At 44.5% G+C, this 26,230-nt stretch overlaps 2 protein-coding genes across 5 annotated transcripts in view; both read right to left on the bottom strand.

The window, feature by feature from the left end:
- PKIG (cAMP-dependent protein kinase inhibitor gamma) overlaps positions 1-26,230 on the bottom strand; it is a 72,681-nt gene that overhangs the window by 23,458 nt on the left and 22,993 nt on the right. The window contains exon 1 of one of the 4 annotated variants that reach the window (XM_059706991.1): positions 11,655-11,840. The exons of 1 other annotated variant lie outside the window; for it this stretch is intronic. The gene's annotated coding sequence lies outside the window, so the exon portion shown is untranslated. Of the gene's footprint in view, positions 1-9,980; positions 10,004-11,654; positions 11,841-26,230 lie in introns of those variants that run through there. 2 more of the 4 variants (XM_059706993.1, XM_059706992.1) reach the window with 2 other exon arrangements.
- LOC132239919 (cleavage stimulation factor subunit 1-like) lies at positions 61-2,865 on the bottom strand. The gene has a single exon (XM_059706979.1). The coding sequence runs from the start codon at positions 2,796-2,798 to the stop codon at positions 1,503-1,505; it is 1,296 nt and encodes a 431-aa protein (XP_059562962.1). The 5' UTR covers positions 2,799-2,865; the 3' UTR covers positions 61-1,502.

The raw sequence follows: 26,230 nt of genomic DNA on the forward strand, positions 1-26,230 counted from the left end.
TGCGGAAATGCCTACCTCTCCTTTAGTTTCACAGGTTGGAAGAAAAAGAAAAGCCAGAAAAAGAAGTGGGAAGCCATGTTTGATAATTGTTTTGGTAGAACTGGTTATCTTTGTTCCTAGTCAACTGGTTTCTTTTAATCTTACAAAAGCAGCACCCTTTGATATCCTAGTTCAAATACCAGGGAATCAGGACATAACATAAGTTTACTCACTATGCAGCACAAACTATAGGTCTTTGTAAACCTGAATGAAAAGCTGTGACTTAACTCATTAAGAATGCTTAAAATCATTTTATAAAGAATTAAAATGATCCTTAAGGATGATGACTAAAGCAGAATTTTTATGCAATCATCATCATATTTTAAAATTCCTGTAACATAAGATAATTACATTACTCTATTTCATACTTTTTACCTAATGTTCCCAGGTTATATTTTTAGGTGCTCCCACCCAGATCATGAGGTATATGTATTTGGGGATAAATATAAACCAAAGATATCTTAGCGAGGGGATTCTTGGTTCTTTAACCCAGTTAGAGCTCAACACTAAGAAATATTGTCACCTTCTAAAAAATTTCAAGGAAAAGAAAACTTGTATCTGTCAGTTAATTGCAAATATATTCTGAGAACACAGTTGCCTTGTGTGTCCACAATGAGTAGTTAAGGTTCAGGCTGAAAAATAAGATTTAAAGTTACATAAGAACAAAGCCGATCAGTGTTAGCCCTTCATGAAGACAAGCAACACCTGAGGGCACTGGTGGGACCACCTGATTCCGATTAGATGGGATATAATCTCCAAATCTATGCTTCCCACCAAATGGCGTCATTTGATGGGAAGTGCATCTACTGAAGACGAGCACTGCAGGTATGAAAGGTAATGTAGGAGGTCTGATGAAAGATGCTCCTGTAATCTTCAGGAAAACTGGCCGTTGATGTTACTGAAGTGAAAATGTGTAACAGTCAAGTTGCAGCTCTTGAGCTTTATTATTAGGATGTCCTTTCAGAGAACTGATTCTCTAGAGTGATTTAATAGGGCACGAAACTCAATTCTCAAGGTATGCCTACTCATCGGTCAAAATGCATTTGGAAAGGAAAACACGGAGAGGATGTGGAACAGGCACAGAAGATGACAAAAGAGCCCAATGAGAATTCCTCAGGACAGATCCACACGAGATCTGGAAAGCACTTTAATACTCTACCCTTCTTCAAAAGATCAAATTCCGAGAAATGGCAAGTCCTGTCTTTACAAAACCGATGAAAATCACTGTAATAATCAATGAGTGCAGAGCCGGGGTCTGCGTTTCCCACTTTTTCCACCATGATTCCACATCAAGGTAAAAAAGGACTCTTTTGTACAAAATCCAAGAAGGATGTAGAGGTGGCAGCCCGACTGCCAGAGATGGTACCACGACTTTCTACTGAGGCTGGTGATGGGACCCATGGGAGGGAGGGGCAGGGTCCTCTAGAAAAGAACCCTATTTAAGGCGGGGGGGTGGGGGGGTTCTAGTCTGTGGTTGACCTCCGGTACCAGAACCTGGCCCTGAAGTCATCGCTGCAGGTCATGAAGCCGGGGTTGGTGGGCGAGTGCACGATGCAGCGCACGATGTTGTTGTGGCCCAGGGACAGCAGGTTTCGGCGCTCAGCTGTACGTGAGTCCCAGCAGCACAGGCTGATGGTCCTCTCGTCTGGCAGCAGCACGTAGTCCTCTGTATGGTTGAAGACAGCCTGTGTCCGGTGCACCTGCCGCCCGCTCAAGCCAGCACCTGTGAATCTGACCAGCGTTCGTCCTGTTGATATTTCCCAAAGTTTAGCTATCGAGTCTTTTCCACTTGAAAGAATGTACTTAGAATTTTTGGAGAAGACGGCAGAACAAACTTCAGCACCGTCGTGTGCCTTCTCGAAAGTTGTGATGCACCGATTCGAGACGCCATCCCACAACTTGATGCAGCCGTCCTTGCTACCAGTTACGTACATGTGGGCACTAGGGTTGTAATTAACAGAACATATGGCATCGGTGTGTTGATCTTGAGGATTGCAAGAGACAAAACATTGAAATGTGTTGATATCATAGAGCCGAAGAGTAGGATGCTGAGTCCCCACAAGGATAAAGTCTCCGGAAGGGTGAAAAGAGATGGAGTGTAACATCTCAGCTTCCTGAATGTACTTGAAGGCTCTTTTTGCTGAGGGTTTGGAATAATCAAATAACTTAAGGGTGTAATCCCTTGAACCAGAGGCAAGGATCTGTTCTGTTGGGTGGAAAGCAAGACATGTGACTTCGTCCACGTGGTCATAAAGAGTCCGGATCACGGGGTGGTTTTCCATATTCTGTTGTGCAGTCTCATTCATCATAACCTCTACTGGCATGGCACTTTTGGCCAACATTCTTTCTGTGTCGAGGATCTTTATGGAGGCGTCAGCAGACCCAGTAGCTATTAGCTGCCCATCTCCACTATAGGTAGCTACTCGGCATGGTCCTTTATGGGATGTGACATAGCAGGTTTCATACTCTGAAGCCTCTGGGGACATGGTCTGGACATCTGCGTCAAACTCCAGGTCAATGCCCGTGCCTGGGGCAACTGTATCTGAACGACCAATTGCATACTGAACTGCAGTATCATCGTTTTCCATCCCTAGTTTGATGAGATGCAGGAGCTGCTCTGAGGGTACACAAACAGACTGAGGCTTGATTTCATTGATGAGGCCGTTAGCAATGCTGATGAAGCCATCATAGAGCAGCTGGCTAATGATCAACTTGTAAAGCTGCTGGCGGTCCTTCAGGCCCACTTTGGTTCTGTACATGGTGGAGAAGAGGAAAACAATTTCTCTGCCAGCCGCGAATCCAGCTCCCGGTCTCCTGCTCTTCTGCAAAAATCCAAGTTCAGTGTTTTCTTGTCTTGTTACATCTGTATTTATACCAGTTGATTTTAATCCTGTCAATTTCTATTCCAAAGGTTAGGGCGTTTCTTATCTCCACTCTAGGGAGTAAAGATTATGTAGCTTAAGGGTGATTGTGCGTAGTTAAAGTGATTAACTACCTGCCTGGCATTTAGTTAAGGGGTTTTATTCCCTCCCTAACTTCAGGGGAAAATCCCTACCTGGGGAAACAACCTTTCTCAGAGAGGTGACCTTGGTTAAAACACATAGCAACAAGAAGGTGAGCAAACATATTAAGAACAGTATGCCATATATGCCAGGTCCCTTGAAACATATGCTGTGCAGATGTTTCTTCCCTGCAGCGACTGTGTCAAGCAGCAAGGATGGACCGGCTTCTGGCACAGGACCCTTCGGGGGATGTCGGAGGGCCAGTTTCAGCTCAATCCTGCAGGCCTCTAGTAATCACATGTGTTCGAGTTATCCTAGACTTCTTTACCTATTGGCCTCTGAGCTACTTATAAGTCTTACTTACATAGGTATTCCCCAGAGCACCTTGCATAATGCCTAACACAAAGGTGAATGAGTTCATGCATATTCAGGAAAGTACACATGAAGGCTGCAACCCCTAACTAACCATAGACACTGGTTCCTCCTACCCAAGGGTCTGAGCACCTAAAAGCGTGAGCACCTTAGAGACAAGCAAACCGACTCTGCCCAGGGAGAAATTAAAATCAGAACTAAACTTGAGGTACAGTGGTAGTGTGTGGGTGAGAGGAGGGGAGGGAACAGCATGCTAATGGGAGTGTATATAGGTAGAAGCTTTCTGGTGCCAACTGGAAATTTGTATCAGATCTAAAAAAGTTCATGTCCTGCCTTGGCCGGTTTGGCTCAGTGGATAGAGCATCAGCCTGCGGACTCAAGGGTCCCAGGTTCGATTCTGGTCAAGGGCATGTACCTTGATTGTGGGCACATCGCCGGAGGGAGGTGTGCAGGAGGCAGCTGATCGATGTTTCTCTCTCATTGATGTTTCTGGCTCTCTATCCCTCTCCCTTCCTCTCTGTAAAAAAATCAATAAAATATATTTAAAAATAAAAAAAAATTTAAAAAGTTCATGCCCTCTGACCTCGCCACACCTCATTAAACAACCAGAGAAGAGAGCATTAGCCCACGCCCTGAAGGGTTCAGTTCCCAGGCAAGGGCACGACATAACTGGCAGAGTTGCTGGGAGGCAACCAGTCAATGTGTCTCTCTCACATCAATGTCTATGTCTCCTCTCACTCTCTCTTTCCCATCACCCCCCCCCACCCCCCACTCCCTTCCACATTCTCTGAAAAGCAATGGAAGAAATATCCTCAGGTGAGGATTAACAAAACAAAATATCAGAGAGGTGAAATCAGTGGGTGACGATTTAGGTGTTTTTCTGAACTGTCTAGCTTTCCTTCCACGAACATGTTCTAATTCTGTAATCTGAAAAAGCAAACCCACACAATAAATGCTATAAAAAGGAACCAACAGAAAATCCAGTGGTGATTTTAGACTACAAAATCACCACCCGTTTCCTCGCTAAACTTGGGACTGCAGATTTAGGGTTCTCAGTGTGTGTTTGGGGGGGGTGGGGGACGGGGGGCGGGGAAAGCATTTTGTGAATACTGCCTTTCTTTGTCTGAAGCCCTGTGGGACAGGAAGGTGCCTGGAGTAAAAGCTGCAACAGGGGCAGCTCTCTTTTCTCCGTAATGCAATGCTGGCAAAGCTCTGAGAGTCAGGAAATGGAGGGAAAGCTTGGGAGTAACCAACCCAGCTCGAGGCCAGGACCCCCATCCTGCAATGACTCATTCACCTGCCCGCATTCCCTGACGCAGTAAGAGCCCCACGAGAACAGAGGCTGTCTCCTAATCAGCCCGTTGCCCTCGCCTCGTGCTTAGCACTACCTGGCCCTCAGGAGAGTTTATTGAATGTCAGAGACCACATCTATGACGTTCTGAACACAATGGTGAGGTGGTAGATGGGCTCAGGCAGTTTAGGGTAATAATAGCCCTGGCGGGGAAGGAAGATGGTGGATGAGGAGGAAATAAGCCAGATGGTGAGGATGTGAGCGACACAGGCAGAATGTACCAGTCAACCTGTAGAGCTGCCCTTCCCCTGAACCCAAAGGTGGTAACTAAAAGCGGGAGAGGAGAGCAAAAGGAGATTGGCTGGTGTGTTTTTTGAAAGAGCCAACAGAAGGCAAGGGCAGGAAATTTAAATCCCTAGACGAGTGAGCTTCTGCGGCCACCCTTCTTGGGCCCCCTGAGAGCTTTGTTACTTCCGATCTTGGAAGATTAAAGGGACTCCTTTCCAATAAAGTTAGGAATGCTGGCTTCCTCCAGTAAGAGCGGAGGCACTTACGTGTGCAACTGGGAATCATTCCGCATCCCAGCTGACTGCAGCTTCCAAAGAAGCCTCTCCCCGAAGGAGCAGACACTCCAAGGCTCCCTAAGACGTGTGCGACTTCCAGGAGGCAGTGAGCTCAGCTTTGAGTCATGATTGGTGACTTGTTTCCAAGAACTTTGGATTTTCCATGTCTGTCTCCACTTAGGAATCACCTCTGGCTCCTCGTCAAAACAGCAGAATGAATTGGGCAGCATGGCCTCTGTCACACTCCGAAAGTAACACCTGCCACCAGCTTCTTCCTTAAGAGGCTGGGCCAGGTCGCCTGGTCCTAGGACAGCACCCACTTCTGCGCTTGGCTCAGCACCTGACTGGGTGACAGGAAGCAGTGCTGAGGCTCGGTTTGAAAGGCCAAAGTGGCAGCTCCAGGGCTCATCACAGGGGGTTTCAACAACGCTGAGGTCGAAGATGACTTCAAATTCCTCAGACAAATGCCATCCTCTGACAGAGGGGACAGGTGCCTGTATACACTGGCTAACACGACCTCTGGAAACCATAGAGCAGCTAATCCTGAGCCCGTATCTGTGTAGCAATTAAGTTCATACCAGCTCTATCCTATTTCATCCTCAGGGTACCCTTTGAGACAGGTATATGGTGACCCCGACTTTACAGAAGAGAAGCAGGCTCTGTGAGGGGAGGTAGTCTGTTTAAGAGGTCTCAGTGAGGAGAGGGTGAGGGTAGAGCTCTTACTGCCACCCTCGCCAGTTTCTCCTTGAACCCTAAGTTGTCTAAAGTGACAGGAACGGTGCACACCAACCAATCCAGGGGTGTAAAAGGCGATTGCCCATGGGGGCCAAGGGACAGGCTGGAGACCAGAGAGTGCAATAGACGGGGCAGGGAACGGCACAGGAGGTAATAAATGAGAGAACACACCCACCTAAGACATTCAAATTCAAATAAAAATAAAAACCCAAACCACTCTGACTTCTGACTCTGCTTCACGCTTCATTTCATGATGGAGAAGCTGAGATTCAGAAGGTGATACAGGAAAGCCAGCGCAGTGCAGTGGGAATTCAGGCCTCAGGGAGGGCCAGCTCTCCTGGGAAATGCAGCTGTTTATTACCTGTTCGCTGTTAGCTGAGAGACCCGGGCAAGTGACTTCACCTCTGTGACTCTTCTATGTGTAAAATGAAAATAACCTCTGCTTCACATCATTGCTGTGAAGACGGAAAGGAATTGAAACACAGGGTGGGGCAAAGTAGGTTTACAGTTGTTAATATGTGAAACACAGAGCTTATTCTTGTGTTATTATTTATTAATTATTGTAGCCCTGGCCAGGCAGCTCAGTTGGTGAGAGCATCCTTCCAATACCCCAAGGTTTCAGGTTCAATCCTAGATCAGGGCACATACAATAATCAACCACTGAATGCGTGTGAATATGTGGAACCACAAATAGATGTTTCTCTCCCTCTCTCTCACCCTTTCTCTTTCTAATAAAAAAGATTGTATTATTTTCCACATGAATAACTGTAAACCTACTTTTGCTTCACCCTGTTTGCAAGATGCCCAGCCCTGTGTGTGACATGTATTTCAGGGAGATATAAAAGCCAAGCAAGAACTTGGGACATAATAGTCTCTTCCACAACGTACCTCCTCTCCTGAGATGCCCTAGACCAGCTGTGGGCAAACTACGGCCCGCGGGCCGGATCCGGCCAGTTTGAAATGAATAAAAATAAAAAAAAAATAAAAAAAGACCGTACCCTTTTATGTAATGATGTTTACTTTGAATTTATATTAGTTCACACAAACACTCCATCCATGCTTTTGTTCCGGCCCTCTGGTCCAGTTTAAGAACCCATTGTGGCCCTCGAGTCAAAAAGTTTGCCCACCCCTGCCCTAGACGTACTGTGGGGCAGGTGGACTATCTGAGGATGGGCACACTGACGACAGTGCTGACAGCACAGAACGAGAAACTAAAGCCACCTCATCCGGAAGGCCTGGAGCGCGGGGTGTGAGGCATCCCACCACACTTCCACTCCCCCACGCGAGGCAGGAACCACAAGGACCACGTGGGCACTTACTTCCAGAGTACTATCTCCTCATCACCTCCTTCGGAGGAGAGGTTACTTTATAAATTATCCAAAGGCTCGAGATCCCGGGGGGCTGCCCATGCTCTGGGGAGTTCCATGGCAGCAACAGTCCACTTTCAAGGGCTGAGGAGTGCCGGGAGCCGGTCCATCCTTGCTGTTTCAAGGGACCTGGCATATATGGCATACAGTTCTTAATATGTTTGCTCACCTTCTTGGCGCTGTGTTTTAACCAAGGTCACCTCTCCGAGAAAGGTTGAATCCCCAGGTAGGGATTTTCCCCTGAAGTTAGGGAGGAAATAAAACCCCTCAACTAAGTGCCAGGCGGGTAATTAATCACTTTAAACTACGAACAATCATGCTTAAGCTACATAATCTTTACTCCCTGGAATGGAGATAAGAAACACCCTAACCTTTGTAATAGAGATTGATAGGATTGAATCAACTGGTATAAATATAGATGTAACAAGACAGCAAGACACAGAACTCAGAACACAGAACTTAGAACACAGGGCTTGGAAGACAGGACCAAGAGAGACAGAGCCTAGGCACAGAACCTACACAGAACGTTCTCTAGGGACAGAAGAACTTCGCTGGCAAGAGCATGCCGGAGGATCCTGGACAGGGACTGGCCTCGGAGCCTGGAGGCGGAGCCTGGCGAGAGAGCATGGCAGGGGATTCTGGACTGAACCTGACTGCGGAGATTGGCAGGAGAGCCTGACTAGAACCTGGTGACTGGACCTGCCTGGAGAACCTGGACAGAACCTGGCTGGAGATCCTAAGCAGAACCTCTCTGGAGATCGAGACCAGAACTTGGCTGGAGATCCTGGCTAGGCTGCTGATTAACTGAACGCTATCTCCATGTCATTCCTTCTTCGCCGACTCCGTCCACACCTTTGGGGACCCCTGGACCCGCTGGGGCTGGACCCCGGCATCTGGCGCCCAAACAGGGACCCCTAGGTAAGCCCCACTCTCGGGACGGATAGGACTCCACCATAGGAAGAGGGTGGATAGTCTTCGCCGACTCCGTCCACACCTTTGGGAACCCCTGTAACAGGATTCCCCTAGGTAAGCCCCCCCCCTTTGAAAACCCCCACACTCGGGACGGATAGGACTCCACCAGGGTGCTACAAACCCCCCTACAGAGGATAAGTAGGGTAAGAAGGTGGATAGTACAGAACTTAGATTGAGAAGATGTGCCATACTGAGTCCAAAGAAAGAAGACTCTGTATTGATCTTTACATTAAGAAGATGTGCCATACTGAGTCTAAAGAAAAAAGACTCCGTATTGATCTTTTAACACATATGCTTGCTAGCAGAGGAGTTAAGGTTACTCCCAGTCAGATGGAACATTTTAAACAAGAAATATGTCCATGCTTTTCTGAGGAAGGAAAGGTAAATTTAATGGCATGGGAGAAGGTAGGCCCAAGGAGCCTTATCCTTAACCCCACTGCAGCCTTTCTACCCTGGGAAAGTGCAGGATTGGCAAGCTCTCCCTGGGATGATAGATCAGGACTCAGGTAATAGCGGAAAGTGCCAATCCTACTCTTAAAATGGATATAAGAGAGCATTTGAGGTTTTTCTTTTTAATGCCTGCCTTTAAAAAATAAAAAAGGGGCAATTTGCCGGGAGCCGGTCCATCCTTGCTGTTTCAAGGGACCTGGCATATATGGCATACGGTTCTTAATATGTTTGCTCACCTTCTTGGCGCTGTGTTTTAACCAAGGTCACCTCTCCGAGAAAGGTTGAATCCCCAGGTAGGAATTTTTCCCTGAAGTCAGGGAGGGGATGCCTCTCCTAGAAAGGTTGTTTCCCCAGGTAGGAATTTTCCCCTGAAGTCAGGGAGGGGATGAAACTCCTTAACTAAGTGCCAGGCCGGCAGTTAATCACTACAAACAATCATGCTTAAGCTACATAATCTTTACTCCCTGGAATGGAAATAAGAAACGCCCTAACCTTTGTAATAGAGATTGATAGGATTGAATCAACTGGTATAAATACAGATGTAACAAGACAGCAAGAGACAGAACTCAGAACACAGAACTAAGGAGACAGGGCTTGGAAGACAGGACCAAGAGAGACAGAATTCAGAACACAGAACCTACACAGAACGTTCTCTAGGGACAGAAGAACTTCGCTGGCAAGAGCATGCCGGAGGATCCTGGACAGGGACTGGCCTCGGAGCCTGGAGGCGGAGCCTGGCGAGAGAGCATGGCAGGGGATCCTGGACTGAATCTGACTGCGGAGACTGGCAGGAGAGCCTGACTAGAACCTGGTAGCTGAACCTGCCTGGAGAACCTGGACAGAACCTGGCTGGAGATCCTAAGCAGAACCTCTCTGGAGATCCAGACCAGAACTTGGCTGGAGATCCTGGCTAGAGATCCTGGCTAGGCTGCTGATCAACTGAACACTGTCTCCGTGTCCTTCCTTCTTCGCCGACTCCGTCTACGCCTTTGGGAACCCCTGGACCTGCTGGGGTTGGACCCCGGCAGAGGGGCTTTGAGAATCCTACTGGAAACCCATATCTTAATTAATGCAAACAGTTTTTAAATGCCATGCCTTCCTGAGGGTTAGGGTCTATGATGGCCTTAAACATGAAAATCCCTGAATCACCAAGACCTGGAGCCTAGGAGACTCACAATCCAAGACTCACCTGCCTTTGCTTGTCTTGGTGCTTTGCTCCGGTCTCAGTGGCGGTAGAGGCTGTGCCGAGGTGAAATGAAGGGAAGGGAGCAAGTAAAGGATTTCCCCCGTTCCTTCCTTCTCTCTTGCCAAGCTTGGACCTAGTGTGGGCTTTTAGTTAAAATTCGGTCGCTGTCTCCTCTGTGCCATGTGCCAGGCTCTCCACCAGGGAGTGGGGTGCAGAGACATAGTCTCTTCTGTAACCTAGAGAGAGGGTGCATACGGTCTAGCAGAAACACAGTGACCTGAAGTCATGCCAGTGATTCTGTAAGCACAGTTCAGGTCAACCCGTGGAAAGAGTTCAGGATAATATGGGAACATACAGTGGAGACACCGCAGTCAGTAGAGCCAGGGAATGATCTGACCACCTCATGTGATGGAGGGATGAGCATAACATGGAGCGTGGCACTTAGGGGTTGCTCCGTCATGTTAAGTCCCTCTCCTCCCCCCGTGTGTGAGCATGCACACGCATCATCCGTACACTGAAATTTTCTCTTTCTTCAGGAACACCAAACCTGACAAAACTAGAAAAACTCGGAAATAACTTAATGTTGCCTGTTTTGTGTCCTCTTTTTAACTCTCCTAGAGGCACTAGTGTGAGGGCACTCTGGGGCCCAGACAACCAAGGGCACTTTGCTTCTCAAGCCCTAAGGGCTCTCCTCAAAGGGGAAAGGAACATTGATGGCTCATTTCAAACTGAACTTGGGACTACAGCGATCATCTAGATTCGCCCCCTCATTTACATACAAACGAGGAAACTGAAGACGGGGACACACTTGCCCAGGGGCACACAGTTCTCTCGGTGGCCCTTCTAATATAGGGTGGTTCTTTGTTTTCTCCTTCACTGCGATTCTTCAACTACTTTTACTTGCAAGGGGGGGAGGTGGTGACACACAGCAGCTACAAGCCATGTGAGAACCCTCTACTCAGGCACCCTCCGGGTTCAGGATTAAAAATCCTGAAAACAGACCAGACAAATAAAATGCCCCTGGGCTTACAAGTTCTGATTCTTTTCTAGGCATAGATAGCAAATTTCTAAAAGGAAGCAATAGAGAGATCACAAAGCCGAAGTTCAAGATTTCCAAAGCTTATTCCCATCTTGGTGTTGCCCACACGGCCACGGCAGCACTGGGGTTTATGTGATGAGATAACTTCACAAAATCTAATCAGACCTGTATCTTAGGTTTAAAATATCCATCTTATGCCTAGGGGTAAGTCTCCACTATATGAGGAAAATATTGTAGAAAATTTTCACTTTGAGAGACATTTCTCACTGCACTGTTTAAAAATTTTTGTACTATCTTTGCAATCAGAAAAAAAATATAAAAGTTTGACAAACCCCAATTTCTTAGGGAGGATTTCTTCACCTTTATTTGACGCAAGGAGCCGCTTTTAAAGCTCGAGATACTCTGCCAACGCTCTTGGGTAAAAAGTAAAACAGCATTTGAATGGAGCCCATCTGTGAGACCTGAGGCTCAGACTCTAGTCCTAAGCAGTTTCAGACAAAGCCATAATTTTCAGAGCAATAATATATCATAATATAAAAATAGACACTTTGTGACCAACAAAAGCAAGCTCTCCAGAGAGCTCTGCCTGCAAGCTCTGCTTCTCCCGGCCCGGCGGTGGAGAATGAAGTTCTACTCACGAGAGCAAAGAGTTTCTTCAAAGTCCAGGGGTCCTCAGTCAGAGGTGCAGGTAGAATTTAAGAAACCAGGATTCAAAACGCCTCCCTGTTGAGGATAAACCTCCCTTTTGAGCAGACCAGGCAGGATTCTCTCTTACCCTTTCCCTCTTCCCTGTGTCTGCTAAATAAAAGGCACTTCGAGGGTTTAGTGGGTGTTTCCCACGTCTCCGGCCAAGTAAGTCCCCATTTGTTGTAATTCAACGCTCAGCCTGATGATGTCAACCACTCAGCTCCCCAGCTCAGTTTCCACCTCTCCGTCCACAGAGAGATCCATTTCCTGTGGACAAGGAGCCAGGGGGCTGTAACTACATCCCGAGCCTTCGTCACATTTGCCTAACATCCTTCCTTCAATTTTCAACACTGGAGCCTTACCGACAAAAGGCTTCCTATCCACGCACTGCAGGGCTCCCGGCAAATCCCTTTGCCTCTCAGTCACTGCGGGCCACCTAGTTTGCTCTGCAGTATTTTAACTAATGTCTTTGGTATATAATACACCAGGTTAGGGTGGAGATCTGCTTCTCAGCCCACCCCCATCTCTTTTTTCCTGCTCAATTTTTCAAGTTGCTTAATATCCCCGAAGTTTTCTAGGTGCACGCTGGGCACAGTGCGTGAGCTTTCCTTCGCTACGGGGAATGACACGTGCCCACATGCAAGGCTTGAGAGCGCTGGTCTTAACTTGAGGAACTGGATTCTGATCTTAGTCACCCACCCAACTGAATGAAGAGTCTTAAGTCAGTCACCCCTCTCTCTGGAACTCAGTTTCCCCATCAATAAAACGGCTTTGATGTCTTCCCCTTCTGCAATTCAGTGACTGAGGAGCTTAACAAGTGCAAAGGGATTTTACCACAAGCTGACTAACTCCACGCTTGAGGGAGGGAAGAACCCAGGATAGTCACAGGACACTGCTCAAGAGGTCAGGCTCAGCCTGGCTCCTACCCCCTTTATTTAGCAGAACTGTTTCTCTGGGAGAAAACCCGAAAGAATTCACTAAACAAATCCTGGGGGACACTGAAAGAGGCAGCCTAAACTGGAAGATAAGATAAAGAAGAGAATTTAAGTATCCTTAGGGACTGGCATGGAACAGCAGCGGCTACAAGAGATAATGACTGCGTGCATTTGTAGAGTGCTCGGTGGGGAAGACAGTTAAGCCTCTCTGCTTCGGTGTGCAGCGGAAAGCAATGACACGTACAGTGACTGTCAGCATCAATTTGGGAGCCAGAGACATGGATCTGCGTCCTGTGCGACTTCAGGGTGGTTTTTGTTTGTTTGTTTGTTTGTTTGTTTACTATAAAATGGAATGCTAGGGCCTCCATTTTAGGACTGTGAGAATTAAATAACATGTAATGGAACTGTAAGTTTTTGACACATACTAAGTGTTGACAGATGGTAGCGCTCATTGCTGTAGTACATAACCTCATTTGATTCTCATTTTATGAGAATGAGGTACCCAGGGGCTACACTATTCATCCCCTTTTCCTGAACAGGAAAACGAAACACAGAGAAGTGACATGCCTGGGGTCACACAGCTCCAGATGAAAGGGCCAGACTTGGAAAATGAGTCTTAATGAGGCCAGCACACATGCCAATGCTACTTCTCAGAATGGTTTTTTCACCGAGTCTGGCCCTTATTTCTAACTGGGATCATCTCTTCTTAGAAAAATGAGCGAAGCTTATTAAAACAAATGGGCAAGGTGTGGGAGGGAGAGTTTTCCCGGGGTCAGCTGGGCAATCTTTTGCTTAAAGAAAACATTTGGGGCCACTAAGTAAGAGGTGGTGCTTACTTGTTTTACTACCAAAATACTGTGTGTCCTGGAAGCAAGGCTGGGCTTCAATCGCCTCTCCCCCAAAGAGGCAGATCTGATTTGTCTTAAAGCTACTTGGATGGGAAGTTGGGGTTGGCGCTCTATTGGTAAAGAAGAAGCTATTTATAGGTGTGGGTAAGGCTGTGGTCGTTTGTAACTTAACCAGAATTTTAATTAGTTCTCAGAAAATTTTGATGCTCATCAAAAAAAGGCCAAGCCAGCAGGTTACATATAGGGTGGGGCAAAAGTAAGTTTACAGTCATTTGAATGGAAAATAATACAGTAATTAATAAATAATACAGGAGTAAACTGTTTCATGTATTCACAACTGTAAACCTACTCTGCCCCACCTTGGAGTTTGCCAACCTGAAGGCTTTCCCACAGCTGGTATGAGACTGCAGTGGGATAAGAAGAGGACCAGCCTGGTACCCCAGGGAAGCAGCAGGTAATGGCTCAGAGACCTGGGTTTCCTGTTCCTCGCTGTGTATGACCTTGACCTAGCTGTGTATGTGCCTTGGTTTCCCACTGTAAAACAAGAATTAAAATCACACTTACCCTGCAAAATTCTTAAGTGGATACGTGCCTGACACATACTACAAGTTAAAAAATACTTGCAAAAAGAAGCTGTAGCATCTTAATTGTAAAGACATTATTTTCTAATTCTGACTCAGTTTCACCATCCTCTGCCCTGAGGATGATGTGACAATAAATGAATCAGGTCAAGAATGCTGGGAAGCCAGAAAAAGGGCCCAGTGTTTCTTAGAACATCGGGATGAGCACAGAACGAAAAGTCTGCAGAGAGCAGCTGGAATGCTCTCAGCAGCAGCACTCAGCCGGGAGGGCCTGGAGGCCGGGCCAGTGTCTGGCAGTGCCTTTAGTCCAGAAGCCCGAGTGGTGTCAGGAAACGAGGATGGGCTCTTGACAGGTCAGCTTACTGACATCACCCTCAGTGCTTTGAAGCAGGTTTTGTTACTTGAATGAATATAATAGTAAGGAGCCCATTCACAAAAACAAAGATACAGTTTCTTTCTATAACATGTATTTGGTAACACTGTCCTTACAGAGGCGCTGTACACCTGTGACAGAACCCATGCAGAGGACCATGAACCAGCAGCTCACTCATTTTGTCTTCTGACAACGGCAGCTGTACTTCGGGGCCATGCCTGGTGCTGAGCTCTCTATAAATACCACTTTATGTCATCCTCCCCACAATCAGGTGCAGGAGGTATTATTAATATTCTCATCTTACAAATGTGGAAACTGACGTGTGCAGAGACTGACCAGCCTACACAGGTTCACTGGGTAAGCGACAGAGCCCATGCTGTATTTTTAAGTCCCTGACTCACAGCCAGCAAGGTCGGCTCCACTGGGGAACAAAGGAAACTTTGGCTGCCTCATAGCACAGAGCTGCCCTTAATTCTCACCCCCTCACCCCTTGTCTGGAAGGAGTTTCTCCCTCCTCTGAATTTCCTTAGTACTTTATCTGTTTCTTAAGAAACTTTTCCTCTTCTCTTTTGAGGCATATTTATTTCTGGGCAGATCTTATTCCTCTGCTATAATTTGAGGTTCTTAAGGAAAAGATCCGAGTCTAATTTATGAGCATTTTGTACATACTATGAGTCACTTATTAAAATAAAAAATCCATAAACAAAAACTTTTATCAAATGTTTACCATATGCCAGATAATACTCTAATATAATCATAATTGATTATAAAAAATAGCAAAATATAGAAGAACAGAAAAAAGGGAGGAAAATCACCCATCATCCTACCACTCAGATATAAGCAGTTATTCTCCTGTGGTACAGGCACAGAAAGAATCACACCTACACTCAAAACAATGTTTTGAAATCAGGCACTTAAGTCATTTGGGGCGCGGGGGGGGGGGGGGGTGGAGGGGGTTGGGGAGGGACGGGAGGGGGGCGGGAGTGGGGGAGGAGAGGGAGTAGTCAGCCCCACAAAAGGTGACAAAGAAATGTTCCATTTTGTTGGTTGGTTTGGGAGAACCCTGGCTGCTTTCTGCAGGGTTCCATGTTCTGAGGCTCCACTTCCTTGTCCCCCTCAGGTTACCTCTGAAGTCCGATGAACAGCTGGCAGGAGAAGGGAAGCCTGAGCATGCATCTCGACAATGGGGAGGGGTTTTCGGGATACCACACTGCCCCTCCCTGCCCTTTTCAGCTTTCTTATGATCCGCAGTTCTGGGACAGATGGATCTTCACTCTTGAGTAAATTTTAAACAATCTTAGCCTTGTTATGTTTAAAACTGAGAAGGGCATGTGATCACCTCCTGTTCATGACGAGGAATGCCAAGTGCAGAGAAGGCAGGCTTCCTGACTCTGCAGAGCCTGGTGCTCTAACAGTAGGAAGTCCTTCTATTGATCCCAGGCGCTCCCTTGCCACTGTGCTTAGAAATCCTACTCAGCCATCAGATATCAGATTAAATGTCACTTCCTTCTGAGCCAAGTTAGCTCCCACTTCTGTGTCGGTCCTACGGCACTCTCTGTTTCTCCTCTCATAACCCTTAACACGTGATTGTAAGTATATGTTATTTGTTTTCCCTGCTAAGCTGTAAACTCCGTGAGAGCAACAACATGTCTCCCTTGTCCACTGATACAGAAGAGGAAACTCAGTAAATGTTTTCTAAGTGCGCGCGCGTGCACACACACACACACACACACACACACATCCACACCCAATCTTGGGTAGTCCAGGCTTGAGGTAAAGGGAGCAATAACATGAATTAAAAAAGTATCATGTGCCCTGGCCAGGTGGCTCGGTTGGTTGGTCTGGCGTCCTGTGCACTAAAAGGTTATGGGTTCGACTACCAGTAGGGGCATGTATAGGAGGCAACCGAGGAAAACAATAAAGAGAAAATGGTCCCTATAATGAAAAAGGAAATTCGGACAAATGAGAAGCTTAAAAAAAATTCTTGTGTCTTCAGAGAGATTCTGAAGATACTGTGTTCATAAAAAATGAAATAAACTGATAATACTGAGCTCTTGGAAATTAATAATATGAATACTGAAATGAACAATTCAGTATAAGGACCGGAAAATAAGAAAAGGAAGGAAATCTTTCAAAAGATAGAGAAAATATTCACAGAATAAAAAAGGATCTCTCTATAGAACAATAATCCAGGAAGTTCACCATCAGACTAAACAGGAATCCCAGAAAAAGAATAGAAAGGGGGAAAAGTACAATAGGAAATTATCTAAGAAATCATGAGGAAAAATTCTCAAAGCTGAAGGAAGATTGCATCTTCCAACTGAACAGTTTAAAGAGTGTTGAGAAAGATGAACAGAGACCGTAGCTAGACACAGTCTCCTAACTGTCTAGAATTCAAAATGGAAAAAATCCTAAAAGTTTCTAGAGAAGCAAACAGACTGTTTCAAAAGAAAAGAATCAGATGCTCTCAAACTGCTTACCAGCAACACTGGGTGCCTGAGCTCAAGGAGCAATGCTTTCTGGGGAAAGGGTCTAAAGCAGTGGTTCTCAACCTTCCTGATGCCGCGACCCTTTAATACAGTTCCTCATGTTGTGGTGACCCCCAACCATAAAATTATTTTTGTTGCTACTTCGTAACTGTAATTTTGCTACTGTTATGAATCGTAATGTAAATATCCGATATGCAGGATATATTTTCATTGTTACAAATTGAACATAATTAAAGCAGCGATTAATCACAAAAACAATATGTAATTATATATGTTTTCCGATGGTCTTAGGCGACCCCTGTGAAAGGGTCGTTCGACTCCCAAAGGGGTCGCGACCCACAGGTTGAGAACCGCTGGTCTAAAGGAAAACCATTTGGAACCTAGAATTTATACTCAGCTAAGCAATAAAGGCATTTTCAGACATGCAAGTATTAGAAAATTTTTTCTCATTCACTCTTTTCTCAGAAAACTCCTGGAGAACATACTTTGCCTAAATGAGGGTTTAAACTAAGGAGATTTGAAAAACAGGGATCTAACAAATGAGGTGAAAGGAATGCCAAGGATGATGATGAGGGCAGCTCTGGACCCTGGCTGACTCACAGGCCTAGAGAGTGCCCGTCTGACCACAGGAGGAAGGTGGGAGGCTCCAGGGAAACAGAACTGATGGGCTGCTTGTTAGGTCTGCTGAAAACTGTATTGAAAGTCTACAGGAAAGTATGGAAAGCCTTGGCAATAAGGAACAAAAAAAAATCCTTATTATGAAGTCCAGGAAACGTAGTCGAACAGAAAGGAAAAATAATTAGAATGTGACTGGCTCAGCAGTAAGTAATGTTTGCCATCCCATAACACAGATTTTAATTCCCAATGTGACACTGGGAGAAAAGGGTAAGGAGAAGTAGCATGAGAAGTATGTATGAGCCTGTGGTGGTTATAGAAAAGCTAAAGCCTCGCGTGCTGGTCAACAGGTAACATCTAAATCTGGTGAATAAAGGAAGAGCAGTATGGTGGTGTGTGGTCCTGGTTTGGATCTGATTTGAACAACAAGAACAAAAAAATACTTAAGAGTTAATTAGAGATCTTTGCTAATAATAAGCGATTATTAATTATGTGATAGGTGATTATGGCAGTGTGTGTGTGTGTGTGTGTGTGTGTGTGTGTGTGTGTCTGTGCTCTTATTCTCTGAGATACCTGCTAAAGTAGTTATTGATAAAATGACATGATATCTAGTAATAGGGGGAGAATGGCTGTAGTCATAAATGAAATAAAACTGGTCTTGATTCTTGGAGCTGGGTAATGAGTGGTTCATGAAGGTTCATTATATTATTCTCTTTAATTTTTTATGTGTTTGAAAATTTCCTCAATAAAAAATGTTTAAAAAAGATATAGCTATATAAGCATATATTTAGGATATATTAAAAATACTAGAACAAACAGCTAATAGAATCAAAAGTATATGCTCTTGGGAACAGAACAGGAGAGAGGGGACTGGAGGGGTGAGGGTAGGGGATAGCTGATTTTTAGTGTAAGTTTTTAATGATATTTGATTTTTAAAAGAATGAAGCAAAACTATGTGCATGTACCATTTGGACAAAAAAGAGAATTAATTTTTAAAAAGAAATGGAGGTAATTTAAATGGAGGTAACCACCAAAAGAATTAAAAGCAAAAAAAAATTGGCCCTAGCCGGTTTGGCCCAGTGAATAGAGTGTCGACCTGCGGACTAAAGGGTCCTGGATTAATTCCGGTCAAGGGCAAGTACCTAGGTTGCAGGTTTGATCCCCAGCCCTGGTCAGGGCAAGTGCAGGAGGCAACCAATCGATGTGTCTCTCTCACATTAATATTTTCTCTCTGTCTCTCCCCCTCCCTTATAACTCTCCCTAAAAATCAATGGAAAAATATCCTCAGGTGAGGATTAACAAACAAAAAAATTAAAATGGCTCCTTCAGGGTAAGGGGTTAAGCAGAATAATGATGCATATCTGGACTTTAAATGATGTGCATGCATTACTTTTACTTTTAAAAAATATTATCTATTATCATCAGTTATGGCTGTCAGTTTTTAGCAGGGTCTTTTGCTAATCCTGACACCTACAAACTGAACCGGTTCTTCCAGGTGAAGAATCCTAAACTACCCAGTGTGAATATCTCCACATTAAATGTAATAATAACTATTATTGCCACTTGACTATGTCTACCATTTGTCATTGCTTTTACGTTTGTTATTTCTAATCTTTGTAACACTCCTGCAAGACAGGTATTGCTATTCCCATTTTACAGATGAAAAGATTGAGGCTGACAGACATTAGCCATTTGCTTAAGGTCACCAAGTAGGCCAGGTTTGGAAGACTCTTTCCACCACCTTACCTCTCCTTACATCCCACTAGTTGGGTACAGTCCAGATGTGTACTTTTACATCAACTTCCTCATCAACTCCACGAAACAGGAGAGACAAGATTATCCTCACTTAACATATGAAAAAACTAAAGCTAAGAAAAGTTAGATAATGTGCCTAAGAATCCAGTAGTACTTTCTTCATCCCTTATCATCTATCCCCTTGAGAATAAAATGTCAAGTTATTCATCCTCCTCATGGACATTTGATGTAAGAGTCACTAAATGAATGCTGCCAAAGCAAGAGTTTTGTATTTTCCCAAAGGAAGAGAGTAATAACCCATGGAATGTCCTCAGTTGCTCAAATGTCAGCTGCCTGCCTGGCATAACACAGATCAGCTGCTAGCACGGCAGCTTGCAGCAGTTCCCAGAGCCAGTGCCGCTTCTTGGCTCCAAAAGAAAGGAATGAGCCGTGGGTGCTTCTGCCCTGAAAAGAGAATGTCTATCTCCTAAATCTACTTCAGTCAAGGCCGTGTGGCCCAAGGCTTTTTATCGTTGACAGGAATCTTAGATCAGTGTGCCTCTAGAGCAGAGGCAAGCTTGTAAAGCTGTAGAACAGACTGTAAGCGTGAAGCCAAAAGTGGGGAACTGAAGCGCCTGGATCCTCTCAAGCTGACAGGTAAGCTAATGGCTCTGCTTGGCAGAGAAGCAGCCCCAGAGCTGGGCACAAATGCCATGAGCCTGGTGTGAGATGCTGCTCCCGGGATCTTCTGGCAGCGGAACAATGGCCAAGTGGCAACTGGGGGAAGAAGCTGTTTACTTAAGTTCAAACTATTTCCAGCACCAGCAATCTGCACATATTTGGATGACAAATCTCTGAGCTTCAAGTGAGCAGTTCTTTGCTCCTGGACACTCACCGAACACATCGCCTCCCCACACCACCCCCAGACCCACTCCCTAACACTTGTTGCCCTCAGGGTGTTTAATTTAAGTTGATGAATTTTAAAAGATCATAAAAAGAAACGACATTTTAAGAGGAACTAACTTTTGTTTTTAAATCCTCACTCAAGGATATGTTTTTATTAATTAGAGAGAGAGGAAGGGAGAGAGAGTGGGAAACACCAATGTGAGAGAAACATCAATTGGTTGCCTCCCGTATCCACCCTGAGTGGGGGGTCAAACCCGAAACACCTAGGTATGTGCCATGACCAGGAATCGAACCCACAACCTTTCCAACCAAGCTATCTGGCCAGGGCAAGAACAACTGACTTTAATTCATTTGTCTATAAGTTTAAACTACATAGTATCATTTTTTTAAAGGCGTGAATCAGATATTAAATTCTAATACATGTGTATTCTATAAAAAAAAAAATACAACTGAAATGCAAAAAGCACCTGAATGAGGTCTCTATTTTAACATGTAGTACACTGTTGGTATGACACTGAGCCCTGCTCAAGACTTACAAAGAGAATGTTTCTTATGACACGGTTTACATAGGATGATAAAAAGGTCTAAGAGCAGATCCACAAACAATATATAATTGCATACACATTCCAAACAAATAAAAGATGTCTTATTACCGACCAATTCTGGGGCAGAAGCCGTTGTAGTGTTCCATGATCAGCAATGCCCCCCGCGCCTCCCTCCCCCCCCCCCCCCCCCCCGACTGCATTCCCAACAGGAGAGAGAGGTTTGCCTGTAAGGAAAAGATGTGCAGAGCCTTCTGCACAGTTGTAACTCGAAGAAGGTGTTACATATACCTTTGCCAACAAATGTGTTTGGAAAAAACAGCCTATCTCTAAAAGCTGCCTTGTTTTTACAGCAAAAGCAATGCTGATCAGCCATCTCCTCGGAGCCAGGCATTAATTCCAAAGGGGAAAACTGACTGTTAATCATCACGTACTATATTGGCTAAATTGTTGGCGGCTTTCAGTCCTGTCACACAACGCAGACAGGTACCAGCATAGAGAAAAAGGGCAGTAAGTGAGAAGAAAGGTTTACAGTGTGAAGGGTGATGCTGGACGGTTAATTTAGGAAGAGGGAACAGAAGGGACTAACTTGTTTCTTTCCCCTCTGCTAAGGAAGCCTATCAGACAAACAAAAGGTCTCTAAGATAAGCTTTCAGTAAGGGCACTTTCAGGAGGAAAGTGCTAGTGAGGGTAAAGAAAGGAAACATGTCTATACACAGTGGAAATGTAAATTATTTTAGAAAAATTTTGCAGGTCAACTTGTCAATGCTATATTAACCATAGTTTTGGTTTTTACATTTTTTTAAATTGATTTCAGAGAGAGGAAGGGAGAGGAAGAGATAGAAACATCACTGATGAGAAAGAATCATTGATCGGCTGCCTCCTGCACCCCCCCAAACCGCCTTACTGGGGATGGAGCCTGCAAACTGGGCATGTGCCCTGAAAGTGAATTGAAGCCTGACTTCTTGGTTCATAGGTTGACACTCAACCACTGAGCACACAAGCCGGGCAATTAATCATATATATATATTTTAAGTGTGTGTGTGTGTTTAAATATATTTTTATTGATTTCAGAGAGAAAGGAAGAGGGAGAGAGAGATAGAAACATCAATGATGAGAGAGAATCATTGATCGGCTGCTTCCTGCAAGCTCCCCACTGGGGATTGAGCCTGCAACCTCGTCAGCACATGCCCTTGACGGGAATCAAACCTGGGACACCTCAGTTTGCAGGCCGACGCTCCATCCACTGAGCCAAACCAGCCAGGGCTTAATCATAATTTTTTAAAAAATAATTCTTTATTGTTGAAAGTATCACATATGTCCCCTTCCCCCCCCCCCATTAACCCCCTCCAGCCCCCCACCCCACTCTCACCCCACCCCGGGCCTCCAGCCTGGTCCTCTAGTCTGCATAAAAATATCTCAAACAAATCAAAACAAAAACCAGAGCTCTTTTCTTTAATAAACCGTAACCATGGATTTTCTTTTATGCTACTTTAAGAAAAAGGAATTAAAAAACTAAAAGGATGGTCTTAAAAAAACTTCTAATGCTAACAGGAACCTGCAATCCACATTGCTGGTTTGCATTGTTAGATCAGCAAATATTTATAGAGCTATGAAATGATAACAATGTCTGCTACTTGCATTGCATGGGGCTCTTTCCCATAGATTGTCTCATTTCTTCTGCTATACATTTTCTCTTTGTAAGTGCTTACATTACCAATTCATAAAAAAATAAGTGAAAGGTAAGAAGGGCAAAGTGACTTGCCTAGGGTCATTTATAGCCTGTAAGTCCTGAAGCCAAAAATCAGAATAAAGACAGACCTATCTTTTCCTAAATTCACAGGGAAAATGTCAGTAATGAGAGAAACAGGAAGGCTAGGAGATAGCAGCACAGGTAGAAAGTGGAGAGACTATGTTAATATGGCTCTGTTAAAGCATGGTGTGAATGCAGATGTACTTAAGGACAAATCCTGGCTCCATCTCCACTTACTAGCTGTGTGATCTTAGGCAAATCACTTACCCTCTCTGAATTCTGGTATTTCATTTGTAAACTAAAGAAAATAATAGCGTCCATTGCATTTAAATGCAGGGAGGTAGAAGGAGAAGTGGAGGTGTGCTAATTTCTTCATCTTTTACAGAATTACAAAGTAAGTGGATTAAGATTGCCATTTCATATGGGGCCATTTCATTCCCATTTCAGCCAATAGATGGACTAAATTTCCCAAAACCCTTCTCCTCAAATCCCTCAAATGATAAGAAATAGTAATGAGACGAATAACATAAATATAAATTTCAGAAGAAAGGAAATCCAGTCTTATGATGATGAGAATAGGAATTCTGCTTTAAATGTGCCTTATCAGAGATTTCTTTGTAATGATAATACCCAGTGTTACCGAGATATGGAAAAATGTAGGTGTTTAAATGGAAAATGCCTTAACATTCCTATAAGGCAATTTGATATTTCATATTGAAATCTTTTTGTTTACTTTTGTTAATCCTCACCTATTTTTTCATTGATTTTTAGAGAGTGGTAGGGAGTGGCAGAGAAAGAGAGAGAAACATTGCTATGAAAGAGATACATCGATTGGTTGCTTCCCACATGCCCTCCCCCTACCAGGGCTAGGGATTGAGCCTGCAACTGAGTTTAAATGTCCTTGACTGAAATCGAATCCAGAACCCTTAGGCCCTCTGGCCAATGCTCCATCCACTGAGCCAAATCAACTAGGGCAATATTGAAATCTTTTTAAAAAACATACACACAGTGTGTACATGAAAACCCTCTGCTCCATTTTGCTTGAACTTAAAACTGGTCTAAAAAGTAGTTTACTAATTTAAACAAGTGTACACACCCTTCGATCCAGTCCTTTCACCTCTAAGAAGTTATCTTAGAGAAATCATTACAGATGGATGCAAAGACTTGACTCAAGGTTGTTCACCTCAGCACTGCTAAGAATAGTGAAAAACTGAAAACAATCTTACAAGTCCACAGTTAGGAAGTGGCTAAGAAACTCTGATATATCTATGTTGTAAAGTACCCCGCAAATCACAGAAGGACGCCTCAAGAAGTCGAATTAAAGAGTCACATTTATTGCAATCTGGGACTATGAGGGGCCATTCCCAAATCTCATAGCAGCCATTTGGTGGCAAAACCAGACTTATATAGGCAAAAATCACAAAGGTATTGATTACATCCCAGGGTTTGGAATGTGGCACCTGGCTTGCAAAAAAAGCAGATTACAGAAGCAGAATTAAGCATGTTAATTACAGTTTCGGGTCTCAGGGTCACTGAATTGACAGAAATACATTATCTTCTAGAGCCTCTGGGTAACCTGGGTTAAACTTAGGCATGTTATCTAAATTACAGTTCTGGGTCTCCAGATCACTCATTGTCTAGAGAGCAGGGAGGTAGAAGCAATTTAGAGTAATTGCACTGTCCTGGTCTTAGGACCACTGAGTCAACTGGAACGTACCATCTGTGGCCACTAAAACAATTTAGGATAATTGTGCTGTCCTGTTTCTCAGGTACAGAAGAATGTGCTTCGATAACCAGTAAGATCACAATCAATGGGATAGTCACAATCAATAAGGCATTCAATCGAATGGGATGACTTATACAATTTAGAAAATCAAAGTAACCTGTCCATTGTTAAACAAAGCAAATAGGTACCATACTTCATCTATAGAATTGAATATTACATAGTCACAATAAGTGATGCTACAGAAGAATATCTAATTGTTAGACATGTGCAGAGCAAGGACAATGGGTCAGATACAGACACTCACCAGGGCAGAAAGCCCGATGCCTAACAAGGGGCAAACCTGGGAAAACAAGAGCATTGTCCCCAGGTTCCTCCCCTAGCCCACTGGTTCTCAACCTTGGCTGCACATTAGAATCACCTGGGAATCTTTTTAAAATCCTGATTTCTGGGCCTCATCCTCCGGAAATTCTCTCTCTTTGTTACTAATGTTGTGGCCCCACCCCATAACAAAGAATCAGAATTTCCGTGATTCTAATGTGCAGCCAAGGTTGAGAACCACTGCCCTAGCTAGTCATACAGTTTAGACCCCCTGACCTTCTCCTCCCTAAAGATAACAACTGGGCCTCGGGTATATGTCAGGCTCAGAAAAGCAGCAAAATCAGACAAGTGACACAGTGGCTACCTCAGGACCAGCTACATTGACTAATGACCCCACATGCCCTGGCACCAACCAATCAGTGGAGACCACGACCCTGAAAGAGAAATAAATATGCTCAGGACAAAGGAGCCAGTGACCATCTCCCTCCAGGGAGCACACCCCTGCCATTCCCTTCCCCTCTCCCTTCCCCAGGCACGTATCCCCTAACCTCTAAGTCCCCATGAGACTTGCAACCAGGGGAGCAATGGGCAGTGGCAGCTCCTCCCAGGCTCACCCCCTGAACCTGTCTCCAAGGCCCCCTTTTCTCTGACTTCTCAGTGAGCCAAAGCAGCCCCGCCTAGACTTTCCTGCTGCTTCTCCTATGCCAGTGATGGCGAACCTAATGATGGCGAATCATTATTTTGGTTGATTTTTCTTTGTTAAATGGCATTTAAATATATAAAATAAATATCAAAAATATAAGTCTTTGTTTTACTATGGTTGCAAATATCAAAAAATTTCTATATGTGACATGGCACTAGAGTTAAGTTAGGGTTTTTCAAAATGCTGACACGCTGAGCTCAAAACGTTCGCCATCACTGTCCTATGCCCTTGTTTCACTGTCCTGAGTATATTTTTGCTGCCATCATGGACCCAGTACCCTTTGGCTCAGTGCTGCATAGCCCTTCCCTTTGGATATCCCCATCCCCCATGCCCTTTTCCTTAAATAAATTCAAGTTTTCTTTACCCTCTGAGATGGCTGTTTAGCCTACCTGCGCAGTCCTGACTTTAACCTTTTACTAATGACATGAAAAAAAGTCTCATTTTCATGTTAAGATGTATACAGTAGGGTTTCATATTTGAAAAAGGAAAAACAGCATTTTGCATAAAAAAGACGACAAACTATTAGGAACACTGAAGATAATTTTATTTTCTTTCAGTCTACTGGTATTTTAAATTTTTCTAAAAAGCATTATTTTTATAATAAAAACATAGTATTACTTCCATAAAAAGAAAAAGACCAAAAGCTATTTTTAAGTTCCTTTGGATGATATATACCAAGTGCCAAAAATATGTATACACACTGACTTATAAGTGAGAGAGATATTTATAGCAGTGATTTATAACAGTGAAAAAATGGAAACATTCAAAATATCAAACACATTGTCTGGCCATTGAAAACAGTGGAGAGGGACATGACCCACACTCTGCCCTCTAAGCATAGTCTCCAGGGCCCTGCACCTGCCCTCTACTCCCAAGGTCTGGCCCAGGAGGTGTGTTGCCAGCTTGTGCCTGACACAGGGAGTGGGCACTGGGACCTTTCCCACTGTCGAAGGCACACCTGAAAGTGGGAGGAAATGAAGTCCCTAAGCTCTGTTCAGGCACCG

This window comes from Myotis daubentonii, chromosome 8, assembly GCF_963259705.1.
Source record: "Myotis daubentonii chromosome 8, mMyoDau2.1, whole genome shotgun sequence".
Lineage (NCBI taxonomy): Eukaryota > Metazoa > Chordata > Mammalia > Chiroptera > Vespertilionidae > Myotis > Myotis daubentonii.

Coding starts and splice junctions, on each gene's coding strand:
- LOC132239919 (XM_059706979.1), bottom strand. CDS start 2,798: ATGTACAGAACCAAAGTGGGCCTGAAGGACCGCCAGCAGCTTTACAAG.